We start from the raw sequence: 19,807 nt of genomic DNA on the forward strand, positions 1-19,807 counted from the left end.
CTCTTGTCTAAAGTCTAGAGACAGCTCCAGAACTTCAGAAAAGCAATGGAGAAAATGGCATGAAGGTGCTTTTCTTGCTCTGTAAGCAAGTAAGGTGCTGTTGGGGAAAATGTCTCTCAATACAACTAAGATGAAGTTGCACGTTTTTCACAACCCAAGGCAATTACACTCATCATTCCCCATGTCAGATGTCACAAGTAAATCTTCCCAGACCTTGAAGGGAAATCTGTTTCTCCCATCATATTAATGCTGACATTTTGACATGAACCTAATGGCAATAATTAAGATATTTTCTTGGTACGACTTTGGCAGCTCACCTGATTTAAAGATGAGACAATGGATAAAACAATGTAACACCAGCAGATATTCTCATTTCAAGTGGGGTGAAGCTCCCCTCAGCTCTCCCTGAGCTGTTGTGCAGCACAGCTGTGTGTTAGCACACTCCAGTCACACACACACACTCAGAGCACTTCAGGACAGGGGCAAAGGAGTCTTTTGTGACTTAATTTGTGTCCAGCTGAAGCAACAGTGTTAGACTTTTTAGATACAGTATTATAGTGCAAAAGTATAAGGTACCAAAGCAAAAGGCTCCAGTCCATACTTAAAATAAAAATTCAAGAAATAAAATTGTAATAAAAGTTACTGCAGCCTTGTCAGATAATTGTCAGATAAGTGAAGTTCAAGGGCTCAGGGTATGTCAGTGCTTCTCACTTTCGAATTTAAAGGGGCACCTACATGATCTGAAAGTGAACTTATTTTTTATTAACTAATTAATTAATTTACTCACTGAAAGCCTCAGGCTACCCAATACCTCACTGCTGCTCTAAGTCTAAATGGGGACAACTGACTTTTGTAAACAATAAAATGCTGTTTACATACAACAAGTTTTGTATAGAAACAACAAATTTTCATTTTAAATATTTTAACTTCCCTCTGACAGTGACTCTAGCCTGACATTGACAGCACCTGGTAGCAGGCAGTGATTTAGCATTGTTTTCTGATGTTTTACAGATGTTTTTAACACTCCACAAAGGGAACAAAGAGCTCACTGATCAAGGACGTTACTGTAAGACATCAGCTCAATTCTAGATAGTTCCTACAGAGTGTTTATTCAAGACTGATTTGCAAAACAATTAAATTTAATTAAATTTAGAGTATTGAGTATTAGAGTATTGAGTTGCTGGCAAAATAAGAACACAAGGAGAAGTTAGGGTCATGTCTGTTATGTACACATATTATTTCTGTGCAAAACAACTGTTTTCAAGAATTCCTCCATGCATCAGCCAGTCAAGCAGCATCAGAGCTGAGAGAACAGAGGTCCTTTCACTGGGCTGCAAGAGTCACAACATCCACACTTTCCTTGGTGCTGATATCTATGGAAGTAGATACCACAAATCAAACTACTGTAAAACGGAATTTTTCAGCAGTGATAAAAGTTTCTCAAGTACTGGATTTCCCAGCCATGTGCTGGATATGACAGGAAGCACATTTCCCATTCATGTGTCTTAATTTGGCCATTTCAGCAGCACATTACAGGTGCAATTACTGAAACACTCAGTATTTGCACAACGCTGCCCTCAAGCTCCCACCAGTTTGGGGAGAACAGGGCCAAGTCCAACACTGAATGCTTAATTCAGACTGAGAAATTAGGTGGGAAAAGAAAAAAAGAGAGGGAATTCACTCCTCTGGGTTGCTACCCAATCACCTTCTGTGACTGCATGACTTGTGCCTCCTTTCAAAGGGACCATTGATTTCAGCACCTTCTCAGAGTTTACAGAGAGAAACCTGAATTATCTTCTACTTTATAGACAATATTAAAATATTGTGCTAAAGTCAGGTAACCAAACCTTTAAGATGGAAGCTTCTTTTTCAGGAAAGGGGCAAATCTGAAAAGAAAACAACAGCGATCTTTACCTTAAACTGTTTATTCTCCTCCCGTAACCTCTGAACTTCTACTTGAAGCCTCTTATAGTCTTCCATTACTTTCTTAACTTCAGTGTCATCCAAAGAAGAACTTATTGATTTAGACATTACAGAGGAATCTGTCTTTGTTGCAGTTGTGGATACAATTTTATTTATTTCTATGTCATGCTGTTAAAAAAGGATAGAGTGATTTTTGGTTAGTTATTAACACCACACCACACACCTGATATATAGGAGGAGAATCAGGTAAAATTGTCTGTGCACACCTGACACATGCCTGTATAAAAAGAAATAAACAACATTTTGCTTTCTGTAATTTTACTGCTTTCCCAGAAAACACCAGATCAGCAGCAATAAGTGAAGACAGAATGACCCTGACTTTTCAGACCCTGAATATACAGAAAAGGAGATGTCTCTAAACCAGGTCCCACAATCAGTGGCCTCCTCACTCTTCCCTCCCCAGGCACAACACAAGCAGCTACTACAGGAGCCAGGACAGTGCTGCAGCTCCCTCTCCCTTCACTCCCCACTCCTGGCTGTCCCCTCTCCCTCCTTCTGTGTTTCTATAGGGATGGAGGAACTTGCAGCCCAAGTTGGGAAACAAAGGTTCAGACCTCCAAAGCCTGCAGCCTCTCCTGCCTTTGGATCCTTTCCATGCTCTGCACTTTAGAAACGGTCTCTTATGGAAACAAACCTCTCCCCACCCAATCAACTACATAATCCTAATTACACTGTTCAGTGCAAAGTAGAACAACTGTGCCTTTAGTACCTGCACATTAGGAAGCATTTTTCATTTTATTCAATCCATTATCAGTTCTACATTGCACGCTACATACTTCCATTAGAAATTAATATGTTCATTACCCTAAAAATGGATCCTACAATATTAGGATTGCAATACAATTCCTAACTGCTTTTGTGCCTTCCTCACCAGCTTTCTACCAATTTACTTGCCAAAATAAGTGTTGTACCAAGGAAGCAAAGGGGAGTGTTGGACAGGCAAATTTACATTGCTGATGGTTGTAACTGCTTCAGTATAAACTCTGAGCTTCACAACCAGCAATCAGCACCTTTAATCTTTTTTTAAGTATTCTTTATCCTGTGACTGTTCACTAAATGAAAACAGATCAACTCAAAAATTGCTTTGTGCTACTGCTGCACTTATGTTCAAACTGGCTGCTAGTTACACCAAGGATTACCAATATTTTAAATAGTTTATATTGTGTTTATGAAGGGTAATGCCATCCAGGCAGTGAAACAGAGGCTTCTGTCTTGTGCTTATATAGCTGTCTGAATAAACATGCCATTTCACAGGATTTACTGTGGTATTAAGTTAAATCACTCAATATGCATCTGAAAATACTCACAGGCTTATCATTTTCTGCTGGTAGCTCAAACACACACCTAAGTTTCGAATCCATGAGTTCTTCCGGTTTTGCTTCTTTCCACTGGAATAAGTTAATATTAATTTAATATTAAACATATTAGTATAATCAGGCAGGTTGGAAATGCAGTGCATTATGTAAACAAATCACACCATTTCACTCAGAAAAAACCCGCAGGTGTTTATCACATTGCCATTATCCACATACAGAATGAAAAATGAGATCAAATACATAACTGAGTGGTATCATAAAGACAGACAAGATACTATGAAGCAAATCATTCTAAATAGTCTGAAATTTCCACAGGTAATTTATGAGAAAACTGGGAGCTGTGTCAGAGTAATTAGCAGAGACAGGGGGAGTTATGGGCCTGCTTAAAAAAAAAAAAGAAAAAAAAAGAAAAAGGAGGTGTGAATTCAAGGGAAGGGAAAGATAACAAGCCCCCAAATCAATCACAGTGTGAGTTCTCAACTCTTTGCCCAGTGGAGTTTCTATTCAAAATTTTAAAATTTCACATGAGCTTTTCTTCTGGAATGAACTACAGGACTGTTCTTCCCCCTCCTTGTTTTCCACATCCTTACTTTTCAGCATCAATGTCTGAACAGCACCAGATGTGCTACCTACAGAGGGATAACTTGCCCTCACACCTTCTCTCCCCTTCAGCTGGGGAGTCTGCCATAAACAAGATTCCTTGCAATCTTTTTGATAGGGATCAGCAGTAATAAATCTTTGCTCAGTATCAGCTGTAACCCTGAAGTGAAAAGATTTATTCTCAGTGGTAATAAACAGCAAGAAGTGTCCACACTGATATCCTGGAGTTCTCACGTGCTCCTCTTCACTTTGACCATCCTCCTGGTAGTTTGGTATTCCTCAGTATATCTCAAGTAGGTGACAAATTATGGCTAAGCCCGTGCAATCTGGACTAGTATTTAACCCATCCTAAACAGCTGAATCGTAGTTCAGCTTTGCTGGGGCTGAAGTCAGAGTTCTATTTTGAGCTCCTTGGCTGCCTGTGAAGTGTTGAAAGCTTTATAGTACTCCCATAACTGGTCTCACCTGTTCATCCAGAATAGGAAGAGATCTGGAGAGTGGTAACAAAACTGAGAACTGATCAAAGTGTTACAGGAAAAGGAATCATATTGGTCTGGAGAGCTCTGGAAAACTGAAAGGCCCATATAGGTACTAAAAAACATTCTTTGCCAGCAGAATAACACTTGTCATGGTATAAAGTAACTCATAAAAATTAAAGAGCTCGAAAGAAAGGCAGACTGGCTTATCTTTCTAGTGATGCAGACATTTTATTACTATTGCTGTTTCTCCCACTGGATCTTATTTTGAGCCCATTAAATAAATATAGTTCCATAAATCAGTTTCAGAAGGGACATTATTAACCAGCAGAGTGCCCCAGCTTTAAGAAGATGTTCAAAAGAAGACACATATTGTAAGGACTACTGTAGAGTTCTTCTGGGTTGGCTTTTTTGTTTTTAAGTAGCACACACAAGCCACACACTTTTAGAGTAATGGTCTTTTTCCTTTTTTATACTGTGTCCTCAATAGCCACTGAGTGTTCTCTCAAGCTAACAAAAGCCAGGCTAGAGAAAGCTTCCTTGTGCCTTCTTCTGGGGGCAAATCTTGCTGGTAAAGGAAAGCCACCAGTTGACATAAGGGTTTACTGCTTTCCAGGCTGTCTTACTGTAGCCTGACAGTCTTTCTATGTCTTTTGTCCTTCTCTGCTCCAGCACCTACGTATTTCTACTACTTTCACTTGTAATTCACAGGACAGAATCTATGAGGGCCTTTCATTTACAAAGCCACAGCAGACACAGGTAGGGATAAAGGAAAATACAATACTTGTAAATCATCCTCTTGCACCTTGCAAAAAGAGCTGCTCAAGAGAAGACTCAAGACTGAGAGTAGATGCATAAAATATATAAGATGACACAGATTTTGAATATATTCTGTATATCCTTAGAATATATGGTTCAAGCTGGCCTTTCTAAAGGATATACTGCAAAAAACTACAATGACTTGTTTCATGACTTGTCATCCCATTACTGACAGCAGCTTCCTAGAGAAGCAACCACAGACATCAACTTTCAGTGCAAGGTTCCTGGGGCTCAAAATAACAGAACATTCCCTGCCATGCAGAGTTGGAAATCTGGAAAAGCTTTCAAGGACCATTCCAGCGTGGTTTGACAACAGTCCTTAAAGCACGCAGAAAAAGGACTTAAAAGTTATACAATTAGAAAGAAATCCATTTAAAATTATTTCAATACTTACTACTGCTTCCATATCTGAAGTATCAGCTGGAGCAAACATAGACTGAACCATAAACTTGTGTTTACTTTTCTCATTAGGGTCATAGTCAAAAGGCTGTAGCATCACTGAAAGAAAAAACCCCAGAACACATTGCATTAACATTGCTCTGGTGCAGAGTCATGCACTGATGACACAGTTACCAGATTTCAGAAAAACAAACATTAAAATGGTTTCAAGTTGTCTGTTGTTATGACCAAAACAGCAGTTGAGATCAGGAACCTCACTTTAAACCAGAATTCTGAAAGGAAGCAAGAAAACCAGATTTTCTCAGTCTGTCTAGACTTTTGTCTGAGAATTCTGGAAATGCTGATCACTCTACAATATTCTGCACACAGCTACGGCAAGAGAACAATAGTAATTTATAGGAAATAGGATAATTTACGTATCTTCTGGGACAGAGGGAGAAATTTTCCAAGGCAGCATCTTTTTGTCTTGCTCCATCCTTGGGGCAGAAGTAACAAGCATTTTGATGAGCTGTACACACAATATTGCTGATGGTGACCAAGAAAAGCTACAGAGGCAAAGTCAAACATTGTAAACCCTGAAGTTCAAGTCTCGAGATGGAAATTTCCTCCACAAAGTTTAAGAGTCTCATGGTATTTGCTTTATCAAGTGCAAGTATTTCTCTTCCACAAATAAGTTACTGAAGTTTATAGTTAAATGTGATGCAAACTTTGCCTATGAAAGGTATGCAAGGAATGTATTTATCTTCATTCAAAAAATCAAAAGCATTCCAAAATTTACTTATGAAGAGAACGACTGTGTTCAGGGTACAGAGAGGAAGGAACAGCAGGTTTAGAGTGTGTGTGCTTTTATTTAATTTTTTATGCGGTATTGGGAATTTCCATGTCTTTGCTGTTGGGTTAAAGCAAGCCAAAGAGAGGCAGCTGGGTATTCCATTTACATGGAATATTCTTTAATCACAGCGGTCACTTGGAACCCCCACATTTGTGAGTGACACCAGGATATTCAGCTGTCAGGACATTAATAAACAGGAGTTTGGCTTCAAAGTGAGACAGAACATGTGAAAATAAGCAACACGAACATGTTATTAGAAACTGCAAAAAGCCACCACCCCCTCAAAGTGCAAATGAAGCTTGCAAATACTGCCATTATTGCTAACAGAAAAAAATGGTGTAAGGTTTAAAAATTCACATTTTATGACCGGTCTTAGTTCAGCCCCTCAATTCAATCACTAGGAAGAGAAGCAGTTCAAGAATTAGGACCATTTTCAAGTACTGGTGCTACTAACATTATGTGCCCAAATTCATACACACTAATTGCAGGGGTTTGTCATATAAAAGCAATATCCAAAGATCCCATTTGTTGCAAATGAAGGCAAGACAAACCAATCTGCCTCCCTTAATGAGCAGGGTATGTTATGGCTGTATCATCTTTAATGTGCACAGTCTGTGGCCATCAACAACCACATGCCTTTTAAAGCCCAAAGAGAAGGAAGGCAATAAATTCTCTCAGATGAGGTGCTTTAAAAATTATATATACATTTTAAATTCACCTTGCAGTACTCGGTATATTATTCCAAACTAAGTATTTTCCAAACAGGAGTGACTGCACTGTGAAAGCACAACTATTTCAACACTGTCTGACACATCACTGAAAAGCAGCAGCATCGCTTTTTCTCCTCTGTAGTAGTCAAGATTATGAAGAGTTAAACTTTAGCTAGGAGTTAGAAGCAATTTGTTAGAGAGATTTTGTCCGTGAATACCAGTTTTTTAACGATTCAGTAGACACTTAAATAATTTTAAATCTACATAATGTGTAAGATCCAACTGGATAGTCAGAACTATCCAGCATTTATGGAACTTCTACAGATTGTGGTTTTTTCAGCTTGCTTTGCTGAGTGCAACTATCAGCTCATTTGAAAATCCTCACTTCCCAAGGGACAGTGCTGAATCCATCCTGGAATGCCAAACGAGCTTCTCCAAGCTCCATTCACTGAACCGCAAGAGCCAGAGCGGGCTTGACAGCACAGACGTTGGTAGCACTTGTATTTTTAGATCAATACATGAAAGCCACATTGACACAATTATTCAGCAAATGTCTTGTAAGCCAGATGGGAAGCTCAAAAATATGTAGTTTTTTCAAGAGGAAACCAAACCATTTTAATATTTATCCACATACTAGTGGGGTTTCTGTGAAAGATCAGTTTCATAAAACTGCCCTAATTGCTGGAGAAATTGCTACTGGGAATGTGGCTCCTTTGTTCTGAATGGAAAACACAAACCTTATGCAAAACTTATGTGAAAAGAGTGTTCCTACAAAATGCCTTATCACATCAGTTGTCCCATCTGGTCAGAAGTTTCAGCTTTCATCAGAAGTCAGATACATTGCAAGAATATTTTTTAAGAAAAAAAATTATATTAATACGATCTTCAAGTTTACTGTCAGCAGCATCCATCAGGCAGAGATACCTCAACCACTTCCCAAGCTGCTCACCCTACAGCTCAAGCACCAGCACTGTTTTACCACAAGCAAAAACTGCAGAGTCACTGAGAGATCAATGGACATCAGTTTTCTCACACATTCCTGCAATATCCCCAGCATTTTACGCTCTGTGGAGAGCCAAGGAGAGGCACTGACCACTCAATATGCTCCTTCTTTTCCATGGAACAGTATACTGGCAAAGTTAGTCACAATGACAGAAGCATTAAACTCCTCTGGTTTTCCTAGAATAAACCAGCTTTCTCAAGGAACAGGAAATCTGAAGCAGGGAACACCTTTAACACCTGCTAGGATCTAGCTGTCCTTTCCAAGAGCAGAAGGATCAGAAAAGTCTCCCAGCTCAGATAGTCAGCAACTTTCCTCTAGTTTCCATCTGAATTTATTAATGGCCTGTTTACTTGGTCCTGAACCAACACTGCCCTTATGCTGAAATACCAGAGAATGGGAAGAGTCATTTACTTCTGGCACCCTCTGAGACATCAATCATGGCAACTCCTGGCCTTCTGGTAAACTTAAGCCAGACTTGGTGGGTCCTCTCTGGGTCAGGCTCCCCATTCATCCTCTGCACCTCTTTTGGTTTGAGCTCCTCTAATTATACATGCAGGAAACTTTACTAATGCGGTGAATCACAGTATTTATGCCCTCTCACCTCTTTCCTTATCCAGATACGTGATGCTACATTTGCTTTACGCACAGCCACATTATGTCAGCATCTTGCTCAGCCCCATCAGGCCCCTTCATTTAACAAGCTTGCAATTATAGCAAGAGTATTTTATACTCCAAATATGTGATTTTGCAGTTTTTCTGATGAAACTCATCCCATTTCTCTTACTGTAGCCTTCAAGGACACCTAATTCTGCTGCATATCTTCAATCTCCCAACTTTACAACATCATCAGGGTTTTTAGTGTACTCTTTTTTTCCAGAATCGCTTGTAAAAGCATTAAACAAGATTAGAACCAAGAATCACTTTTAAGAAACATAACTAGTAGCTCCCTGATATCACATTTCCATCCACATCACTGTTCATTCTTAAGCAGCTCCTTCAATACACTATCAAACTATTTTTTCTTTTCTAGCTTTATCAATCAATTTCCCAAATGGCAATGCACAGAATTCATGGTCTGGATGGATCAAATCTACCACACTTATGTCACATAAAATATCCCAACCAGAAACAGGGGTGAGCCTCAAGATCCTTGTGGAATTCCATCAGCTCTGACAGAGGTGAGCAAAAGACACATCTACAGAAACAAGCAAGAATCCACTGCACCACTCCATCTTTGTCCATGTTTACATAAATAAACATAAAATTTCTGTAAATATTTCAATAATACTAATAAGTTTTGAATCTGTGAGGACCAAGATAGAATTTTAAAGCAGGCAGGCAAGAACAACCCCAAAACTGGTAGTTTCTGCAGAGTCCTGGGAGCTCCTTGGGAACAGGGCACAGGAGTGACACTGCCAAGGAACGTCTGGGAACGCAGCAGTGGATGGGACACAATCGGTGCCTGAGGGAATGGGGCAGACCCACTGCGACTGCAGAGCACAGGGCTGCAGCTCCATCCCTGCTCAAGGCAATGCCTTTTCAAAGCCAGGCAAGCTCACAAAAGAGTAAAAATCCCTCCCTGGATATTCGACAGTAACCCAAGGCTAATGTCAGCTCCTCCCCATTTTTAGGAGACATGTTCAGACTGCTCTCTTCAGTGGGACACTGCACAGATGGTACCATCTGCAATTCCTCTCTCCCCCTTATACACCTATTGCAGACTCACCAGCATCTGCTGGTATTCCTTCACTTTTCCTTTGTAATCCATTCATGCTTTTTATTTAGACTTCAAAGCCACAAAATCAGCTATCTTTGCTGAAATCAGACTTAACAGCAGTGGAATGTGTGCAAATACTCCTTTTCCCAAGTATTGCAGCCCCAATGCAATGGAATCAGATGACAGTGCACACATACGCTTCCCGACAGTTACATAAACTCAGCTGTTAAAATTACATGCCATTATATAACAGGTGAAAACACGGGCTCCAAACCTGCCATCCCAGCAGGCTGCACAGGCTGACAGGGCCTCAAATGCTGGTATTTAGCAAAAGCTGTGATATGGCATAAGAAGGCAGCATTTGAGACTCTACTAGATTAAAGTGAGCTTTATTTTTCTAGCATTTTGTACATGTTTAAATGAGCCATCATATTAGTGTGAAATAAAATGGAACTGCTGCCTCTTAGAGCAGAATATCTTCTCATTTACTTGCAGCAAAATAGTACAGACATAGTTTCACAGGAGTATAAGAAAGGCATCTGGTTACTACAGTGCAAGAAGGAAGAGGCTGTCCCAAATTCAGCTTCAGGCAGTAATGTTCTCTGAGACTAACAAATGCTTAGGCACTGATTTTTTGGAGACCAAGTGCAGCACCAATGCAGTGCTATCAGTGGCTGTGGTAAAGCCTGTCAGCAACTGCAAAGGGGACAGATTGCATATAGCAAATACAGCCCAATTAGCTTAAGTGTCCAGAAATTACTGAATTAACTATAGTTTAATAATTTCTCATCGGTAGTATTTTCACTAGGTTTGGAGGAATTCAAGTCTTATTTATTCAAGTCCTGTTTTTATGCCTTGTGCAAGACTTGAATTAAATGACTGAAAAGGTAACTGATTCAGAGGCAAAGAACCAAATTCTATTTATTTTTCACTTCATTAACTCCAAAATCAGTCCTCTGTTCTCAAGCAACATTACTCCAAAGCAAAGGTTAAACACATCTTTCCCCCTTTTTGTGAATCTGAAAGCAATTATATTCTGCAAGTTAATGGCAGTCCCCTTTTTGATCCCTCCTATCCAAAGGATCCCACCTGCTGATCAGAACCAAAGACAGTGCCATCTTCAAGTCCAATATTAGGTCCCATGCATGGTTTAAAGGAGCTTAATATATACCTAGGGAACAGCAAAAGTGTGCTACTTGCATTTTAAAATATAATGTTAACGTAAGGACTGGCAATTTAGGATCATTATTTATTACCACTGCTATCATCAGCATGGAAATACTAGAACACGGATGAGCTTGTGATTTAATATACCACAACCATTTTCCACACTAACCAAACCAAAAATCACTGCAAATAAGGTTATCAGAAAAGGGAAATTCTTAAAGCTATGTAGGCAAAAGCAAAGCACAGCTCAGGGTGAGCACAGCAGTCTCATAAGGGGATACTTTAAACCCTGGACTAGAACCACACTCTACCTGGTGTGCCACTGGGAAGGGTCAGGCTGGAAAAGCAAGCTGCTGGGAACATAACAAGAGATGGTTCCTACAACACTTGTCTGCGCTGTACTTGCTCAAGGTGGAGATAAGGGGCACTTGTAAGCAGAACTTTAATAAACCACTCAACACTGAGATCAAGACAACATTTCAAAAAGCCTGGTAAGAGCCTGCAAAGGAAGCAGGCTTTTAATTTTCAAAGTTCATCTGCAAGATGAAAAGCATCCACATTTTTATAGCATGAAGATAATTTGTAGCTAGAAACCATGCTAATTTTCATTATCATTTCATTGATTTCAATGCATTTGATATGCTTGCCTGCAGCTAGTATAGATGACAGACAGCTTTACTTGGGAATTGTCCCGACTTTTAAAAATCTCCATTTCTCTCCAGAGAGCTTTTTCATTTACATATTAGTCATTTCAGAGCTCATTGGGTATGTGCTGGCCCTCTCCTGAAGCAGAAGCGCTTTGCCTGCCCCACCTGGAGCTCCCACACTTCCCTGGTTACTTCCTCACTGTGACATTCCCCTGGGATTAACTGCAAGGGAGGCACAATCCTGTAGCCCTTTGCACACTCAATTTGACAGCACAGAAATCCCAGAGACAACAGATCAATGAGTGTGCAAATATGGGCATGTGTAAGAAGACTTACAGGATTAGAGTTACTTAATTTTACAGTGCAAAGTGGGTTTGGAATCAATTTGTATTTTGTTGGAGCAATTTCTCTCCAAGGGGGAGGTGTTTAAATATTTTACATTTTATTAAGTAAGAAACTGAACTCTTGATTTCTACATGTTGATTTTTTTCAAGTAAAAAGCAGTGGTTTTAGCTTCCCAGATTTTTTATTCCAGGCTAAAAGAGGTTGGTAGGAGCAAAGTGTATAACCTATCAATAATATTTCTTATCATGCCAGTATTTTTTTTTTTTATTTTTAGAAATAGCAAAGCAAATCTGCATGTTTAGAGAAATAACGTTCTTAACTAAAGTCTGACCTCATTCATCCAATATGCCACAACTAAATGCTTTGATAGAATTCTTTATTAAGAACATGGATCAGAGATGTCATTGAGAAGATACACCATCAGAAAGTTAATAATACACAGACATTCTGTTTGAGAGAATACTCAGCTCTTTTTGCTCTCAAAGTAAGCCACTCCTTTGCTTTTCCATTACCAAACTTAGGCAAGTCAAGAGCTACTGACTCATTAGAGAAAATCATTAACTTTTCCTATGCAACAGCAAAGATTTAGTCACTTGACATTTTTAACACCAAAGGATACTGAATCTTCAAGGCACACAAAACAAGCACGGTTTGAAAGTAAATGTTTTCATTGTTGGTTAAATCAAAGGCAGTTTGGCATCAGCCCACACCGGTCTAAACCAGGGGTTACAGTCCACCCAGTTTTATTCTTCCCTCAGTGTGCTCATCCAAGCACTTGTTTGACCCCGTGGTGAGCTGGTTCAGGAACGTAAGCTGGCAAAAAACTAACTGTACAAAAATAATCCCACAGGGAGGGCAGGGCTGCAGCAGGACTGGTTTGGATACATTGGCTGAGGCTGTTAACGAACCATATCAATCATTTATGTATTTCCACCTTTTTCCTCTCCAAAACAAGATGTAAGACCCAACCTATTACTGCTAGACCAGGAGTAAGGGAGGTAAGGATATATGAAATGGCTGCTTCTCCAGGAAAACACAACTTCTTGGATTCACCAAAATACCTTCAGGCTGCGAGGCATTCCAAGAAATAACTGATTATAAGAAGCAATTTTCAGTCACCAAAGAACTGCTTGAATGGCTTACCAGAAACATTAATTGATGTTCCTGCATCGATAATTCCACTGTTGGGCCTTACACAGTATCTACGTGGTGCTGTGGTCTTAACTTTGAAGCACACATTTCTGTCCGTGGGGTTGCCGAGCTTCAGGTTTGTAGTGACCACATCTGTGAAAGGACCTGAGGAGGAGAGCAAAAGCAGACTTGAAATCACACAGAAAACACTTTTCAAGCAGAGCCTAAGCAGGCTCTAAATCTCTGTTCACAAATCTTATAAAGTAATTAGATGTTCAATTTCCATCTGCAGCACGTACAGATAATCATGCACGCAAAGCTGAGGCTGCCGCCAGGCCCCAGCCCAAGAGCTCATCATTAACAGCAAAACAAAAGGGGGAAATCATTCACACATTGTGCCAACACCACAACATGGCATTCAAAGGATGCCAAATTCCCTGCTGTGTCACAGTTGCTCCATTCTAGTCACTGAAACCCAGGCTAGCAGAGATACCAACAAATACCCATGCTGTAGATGATAAGTAGTGAGTACAGTACAGTTTGTTAACCAGGCACGGAATGGGAATCAAGGACTACCACAGACCCATCTGCACATGAAGCTGGACCTCCACAGAACCAGGATTCCACCATGTATTCAGGAATGTCATACCAAAACCAGCAAGACAAGCATTTAGGGTACATCTCCTTTCACCTACCAAGTTTTTTTTGTGATTTTTTTGTGTTTTTTTTTTTTTTTTTTTTTAATAAACTCTCTTGGCAGCTAGAAATTATAAACCAGAATAAATAAAATAGCCTATCTAGCCCAGGACAGGAAATAACCATGTGGAAATAGGAAGATTTTTAGACACTGAGAGCACTGGCAAAGATTTCCATATTAGCAAAGCCAAAATCAAACCATTGTCAAGATCTGCAACACCAAGTGCAGGCAAATCCATTTCTCTCAGGCTCACTACCTAATTGAAACTCCCAAATCCCTCAGGGAGAAGAAAGTCTGATTTCCTACATGACACTGATAAATCAGACAGGTAGCACACAACTACAGTGCTTTACAGGTGGTAAAGAAGTAAAATTAAAAGAAATATAACCACACTTTGATCAACTGTTTTCTCCACAGAAGTGATTAATTTGATGCCTGAATAAAATACCTTCATCTGCCCTCAGGAGTAAAAACAAATTGGTCAGAAAAAAGCATCAAACTTTTCCTTGCAGAAATGGCAGCCCTAAAATTGAAAAAGGGAAAATGACAATGATAAAAACATTGGCAGGCAGCATTCCACCACCCTCCTCTCACAGCATGGATGGCTTGATGTAATTCAAGTTTGCTTCTTACTCTACACAAATTTGTCTCCTAAGACAATGTTTAATCCAGCTCTTACAGTACTACAGTCCTGCAACCTCTATCCTTGATCCAATTAGTTTAAAGTAATTAGAAGGGAAAAAGCCTCAAAACAATCACACATATAACAACCCCAACCAGACAACAAGGCAGCACCATTTCTGTCTGCACTCTGAGCAAACCAGCTTTGCAATCCAACACGGGAGCAAACAAAAATTGAAGCAACAAAATTTTCAGATCCCATGGCAAAGGTTTCACTACAGCTGTGCCTGGTGAAACATTGAGATGTGAAAGAGAATGAAACACAACTGTCAAGTTTTCTCTGTGTTCTGCATGCAGGGAGAGACTTTAAGTTAATGGAAAATAACTGGCCAGAAGCAGCCATGAGGTGTTAAAGAAGTTAAACAAGCCAAACAATCAGAAAAATCCAGCAAACATTAGGTGTGTAAGGACAGTACCAGATCTTCAAAACAGCTCTAACTGGGAGAAATCTAACATTTCAGAAGAAATTATAGGATGCCTAAGCAATAAGGATGTGTCTTTACTAAAAAATTACAGCTTGAGCTGTTCCAGCACAGAGGGAGGGTTGGCTGTACAAAGCCCTACATATGCAGCTGCATCCTCAGTAGTGCTTTACTGGTCTGCATGCTGGGAGAGATTTCCTGGGGGAAATACCATGTTTTTACTTGGCTGATCCATGAATGTGTGCGGGATTTGTGTGCCCCAGCACAGAGCTGCTGTTTGAAATAGTAATACGACAACAATTCTGTCTGGAAAATAATTTCCAAATGGAGTTACTTATTGCTAACATAGATCATACCAAAATATTTGGCAGCAAAACCTTTCGGCAGACGGAACTCATTTCTTCTTGTCTGCTTGGTGTTTCCTCTTCTGTTTTGTCCACTAAACCATAAACAGTTTCTTTAGCTACATTTACCCCAAATTACAGGTTTTACAGCCACCACAACTATACTAGAAGGTTGACATCTGCTTCCAGCAAACCTGTGTGCAGGCACACTCCTTACGGCACTGCTGTTCAAAGCAAAGCAAAACACAGCAGACAAATGCAGCATTAACGTGTCATTAAGGTGTCCTGACGTGTGTAAAAAAATAAACAGACCACAGGGTATTACTCAGGGGTAATTGGGGCATGGCAGTGAAATATTATCACTTGGCTGGCCTGCCTTTTAAGAGCAAGGCCCATGGACTGCCAACTCAGGCTGAAATGAAACCTTGGTTGCCTGTTGTTGGATTACTGTAGCCAAAATTACAGGTTTTTTGGAGAGGTTGGGCTATGTGGGAGAACTTATCTCAGGATAGACATAAGCTAATTCTGCACTAGAGATACACCTTTGCTTTCCGCCATCTGGATTGGGACTTCTGCACTCACACTCACATACAGTAAGAGAAAACCCTCTTCACTTCTTTCCGGTAACTTTGTCCTCATTACAAGTGGATGGACTATTTATACAAGTTTATGCAACACCTGGACAATGGCTGTACTTCCAAGGTGGGCTGAAAGCACAGTTAAGCCAGACTGGTGCATCTGGATGGTACTTGGGTAAAAGCCACAAGTGAAGACTGACTCTTAAAACCCACAACCCGTACTTAATCACGGTATTTTGTTTTGAATGTTTTTTCGATTGCTCATAATATTTCTAGATAAGTTAAACTCATAGTAAGGCAGGGTGCTTTCCAAATCACAATTTGCACTTTAAAATCATCCCAAATGTTTTTCTCACGTGTTTTTCAAAGATCATGAGAAAAATGCCACTGATGTCATCCCAAGGACAAAGTTATGGGAAACAGGGTCTGTACATGCATCATCCGACATGGGGTTGTCACGGGAGCAAGCTGTCTAGAAGGAAGAATGTAGTAAATTGAATTTGGTGCAGAAAGTCTGAAATATTCCACAAGGGCTTGGTGACTTTCTCCTGCCAAAATAAAGTCAACTTGTGTTAATGCAAAGTGGGCATCTAGTGATACACAAACAACCAGTATTACCAGAAGGAAAGGAAACATTACCTCCTATACTCATGAAACAACAAGCAGTAAGAGGTATGCCGGTTTTTCATAGGACTACTTTTCATCAAGCTTATTTCTGAACTGTGGCTTTTCACCCAGGCACCACACATCCAACCCTTCACGTTTGAAGATCACAGTGTTATCTCAGAATTTTCTACACTCCATTTCCTATTCAAACACCAGTGCTGTATCAATCTTTCCTAAGAGAGCCATTCTGCAGCATATGGCATTGGAATATCCCACACCATTTTAGTAATAATACAAAAGTCTGGGAATTAGGTCAAAGGAACGTGATGTCAACTCTATTTAAATTTTAAGTAACTCTCACTGCAATAGAAATTGCCCATAATTGTACCAGCAAATCCAGGCTGATAACTTTTTGATGAGCACAGTACTCACTGTAAGTTCCTTGCCACGCGCTCCTCAAAGAAACCACATTACACAGCCACATCATTTGTACTACATCTTAATACAACCATCCCCACTTTAACCAAAATTCCATGCTTTGGCATGGCAAATAATCAGTCCTCATGCTGTTTGGCACATGAAAGAATTTAGCCTAAGTACCAGCAGAGGGAAAGCTTTGATGGCCCAGGCTTGGGCAGGAACATTCAAACCCAGCAGGAACAGTCCTCTGCAGATCTGTACCTGCAATTATCACTACATCTTTATAATTAACTACACACATCAGGTGGGCCACAGGGTTGCTTAATTCCTGCATGAGTCCATCTCACTGCTGAAAGGGGAGGTGGTCTGGCATCTTGTCTCCACCAGCTGCCTGTGCAAGTTGCACCGTGTTCCTCTGCATGGGCCAAGAGCAGAGCCAGGGAGCTGCTGGGGCTGGAAATTAATCCACTTACCAGGCAGGGAGAGAGGGAGGGGGCAGTGGGGAAGAGAAAAAGCAGAATCAGTTTTCAGCCAGAACACGCAGCACCCAGATCTGGCATCAGGGAAACTGCATCTTCCTGCACAGCATTCTGCCAATTTAAGGTCTCACAGTTGTAGGTTAAAGCTTGCAAGCACATCTGGGCATACGTGCTGCAGTCACACTTGCAGTGTTGGCATAGCTGCTGAAAGTAATTAAGGCACATGCATCATTTCTTTGGTACTTTTATTTAATGCAAATTCTCATCTGCTAAAAGCTAGACATCTCTAAAAAATGTAGTGAACTTTTCCAAGAAAAGCACTGCAGGAATACTTGATACAATCATAGTCATGTTCAACTGGCAGCCATTGATCCACAAGACTAAGAATAAATTCTCATCAAACTGTCCATGTTATTCCCAGAGTGTTTTAGATGCACTTTCAGCATCTTCCCCTAAACAACTTTTGCAACTCCAGCTCACCACAGACATGCATCCAACAGCAAGGTAATTGGAAACAGGCAGAAATACAGGCAGAGCTTCTCGTGAGATAACCTCTCTTGTACTTCCTTTGTGGAAAGCAGTGGAATGCAATAATAGGAGGGGAAGGATGTATTTCACCATGGTTTAATCCCACTGATGTGTCAGATGAAAGTCATTAATCACCTGACACATTAATCAGCCATAGAAAGGTAACTGAAGAATCTTTAATAAGGGAGATGGTGGAAAGCAGTAGAGGGGAAACCAAGATTGCTTTGTGACTATTCCCAAGAGCCCAAATCCTACATGTGATGGGTAGATGTCCACATGGAGCAGTAACTAATCCAGTGAAAGAGCCACACTGACCCTGTGTGAGTGGAGAGGATGGGGGCTGAATGTGATACTTATCCCTTCCCCATTCCACACCCCACGCTGGCCCCTCTCCCAGGGCATTAAGTGCCTCCCCCTAGCTCTACCAGCCCTTCAAACTGGGGATGCCCCTTGCCCTGCTCTAGAGAGAGATGTCAGCACCATCAAAAAGCCACCACACCCATCTCTCCATCTGATTAGTTCAGTCTTTCTACCTGCAACTTTTCCCATCTTCACATCTGAGTGGTTTCTCAGTTCCTTTACTGCCTCTGACGGCACCAAGTGGTTTCATTTTATTTCCATGGGCTCTCCCATTTTATTTTTGTGGATGTCTATCAGCATTACAGACAGGCAAAATAAAACCAGTAGTGATGTGCAAGAAGGCTCAATAACAGGTGAAGAACTTGACTTACTGCATGCTCCTTTTTAAAGTCATATATAAAGCTGATGACCTTTGAAGATAAACACTAAAATGAAAAGAGCTGAAATGTCAAGCAAGACATCTTGAGCTATCAGCCAGGTGCCTGAGAATCAAGAACACCCAAGATACACTCAAACTCTCCCACCACCTTACTTGTCTTTAGACAAATCACTTAAGGGCTTGATCTTCTGCTATTAAAAGCCTTAAGAGTTGACATCAACTCCAAAACAGAAGCAGGTTTGGACCCTTATAGTTTCACTCTCCGTCAAGCAAGGAGAATACTTACCTAATTACACAGAATCTTGTGAAGATTAGTGTTTTTAAAAGTACCATGTGCCAAGGTTTAATCATCATCATCATCTGGCTCTGGAGACTTTCATAATTAAGCGAGCATCCGCAATTTTTGAAATCAAAGAAGTCAAAAAATCAGAAACAAGAAGAGCCTGTGTTGCATAAATATCTGATTTCACAACTAACTCACTGAGAGAACCCAAATCCCCCAAATTTGCTAATTATTTAAAAAAACAAATCCTTGTGTAAACCACTTGCCAAGCTTTTGACCTCAGCTCAGATTTTAAAAGGAATTAGCTACAAAGCCCCACCCTGTGGAATCAGTATCTTTACTCCCAGCACCCACCTCCTCACCCAAAAGAGCCCTTGAAGCAAAGTGACAGGAGGGGAGTGGTCTCTTCCACTTCTGCTGTGTCAAGCAGTGGATGCCTGGATGAAAAAATATTACAAAAATAGAAGCAACATCCACATCACTCCCTATGCAATAGCTGATGCAGTGGAGCAATTTTTTTAAGAAGTATGCATCAATAAAGTGACCTAAGAGAATTAAAAAAAAAAAAAAAAAAGGTGAAGAAACCCAACAAAATTACATGATCCAGATGCCAAAGTTGGAGCAAGGTTGGCAGTAAGTTATTCCATTTAGATGGATTAATCAGTGTCCTTCCCTGGCCTATTCTGGCATAAACTATTTTTCTCATAGCATGCCTCATGCTTAGTTGGGAAAAATACCCAAACCCCAAACAACTATGAGACTGAAGACTATTTTCAGGGTATATATTAGTATGTAATTTTTGTCACCTTTTATCCCTCAGAGGATCATTAACAGTCTGACTTCACAGTTGTAAGAACTGAGAGGCCACACATAAGCTTGCCAAGA

General features: G+C 40.3%; 1 protein-coding gene across 3 annotated transcripts in view; it reads right to left on the reverse strand.

Moving 5' to 3' along the window:
- Positions 1–19,807, reverse strand: part of VAPB (VAMP associated protein B and C) — a 37,807-nt gene that overhangs the window by 8,600 nt on the left and 9,400 nt on the right. The window contains exons 2-6 of one of the 3 annotated variants that reach the window (XM_082292888.1): positions 13,158–13,310; positions 5,589–5,692; positions 3,291–3,371; positions 2,147–2,200; positions 1,848–1,886 (exon numbers count right to left, since the gene is read on the reverse strand). In XM_082292888.1, coding sequence (XP_082149014.1) covers positions 1,848–1,886; positions 2,147–2,200; positions 3,291–3,371; positions 5,589–5,692; positions 13,158–13,310 — 431 coding nt within the window. Of the gene's footprint in view, positions 1–1,847; positions 1,887–1,914; positions 2,092–2,146; positions 2,201–3,290; positions 3,372–5,588; positions 5,693–13,157; positions 13,311–19,807 lie in introns of all 3 variants that reach the window. The other 2 variants (XM_082292887.1, XM_082292889.1) reach the window with 2 other exon arrangements.

This window comes from Coloeus monedula (genome assembly GCF_965178545.1).
Source record: "Coloeus monedula genome assembly, chromosome: 17".
In the NCBI taxonomy this organism is placed as follows: Eukaryota; Metazoa; Chordata; class Aves; order Passeriformes; family Corvidae; genus Coloeus; species Coloeus monedula.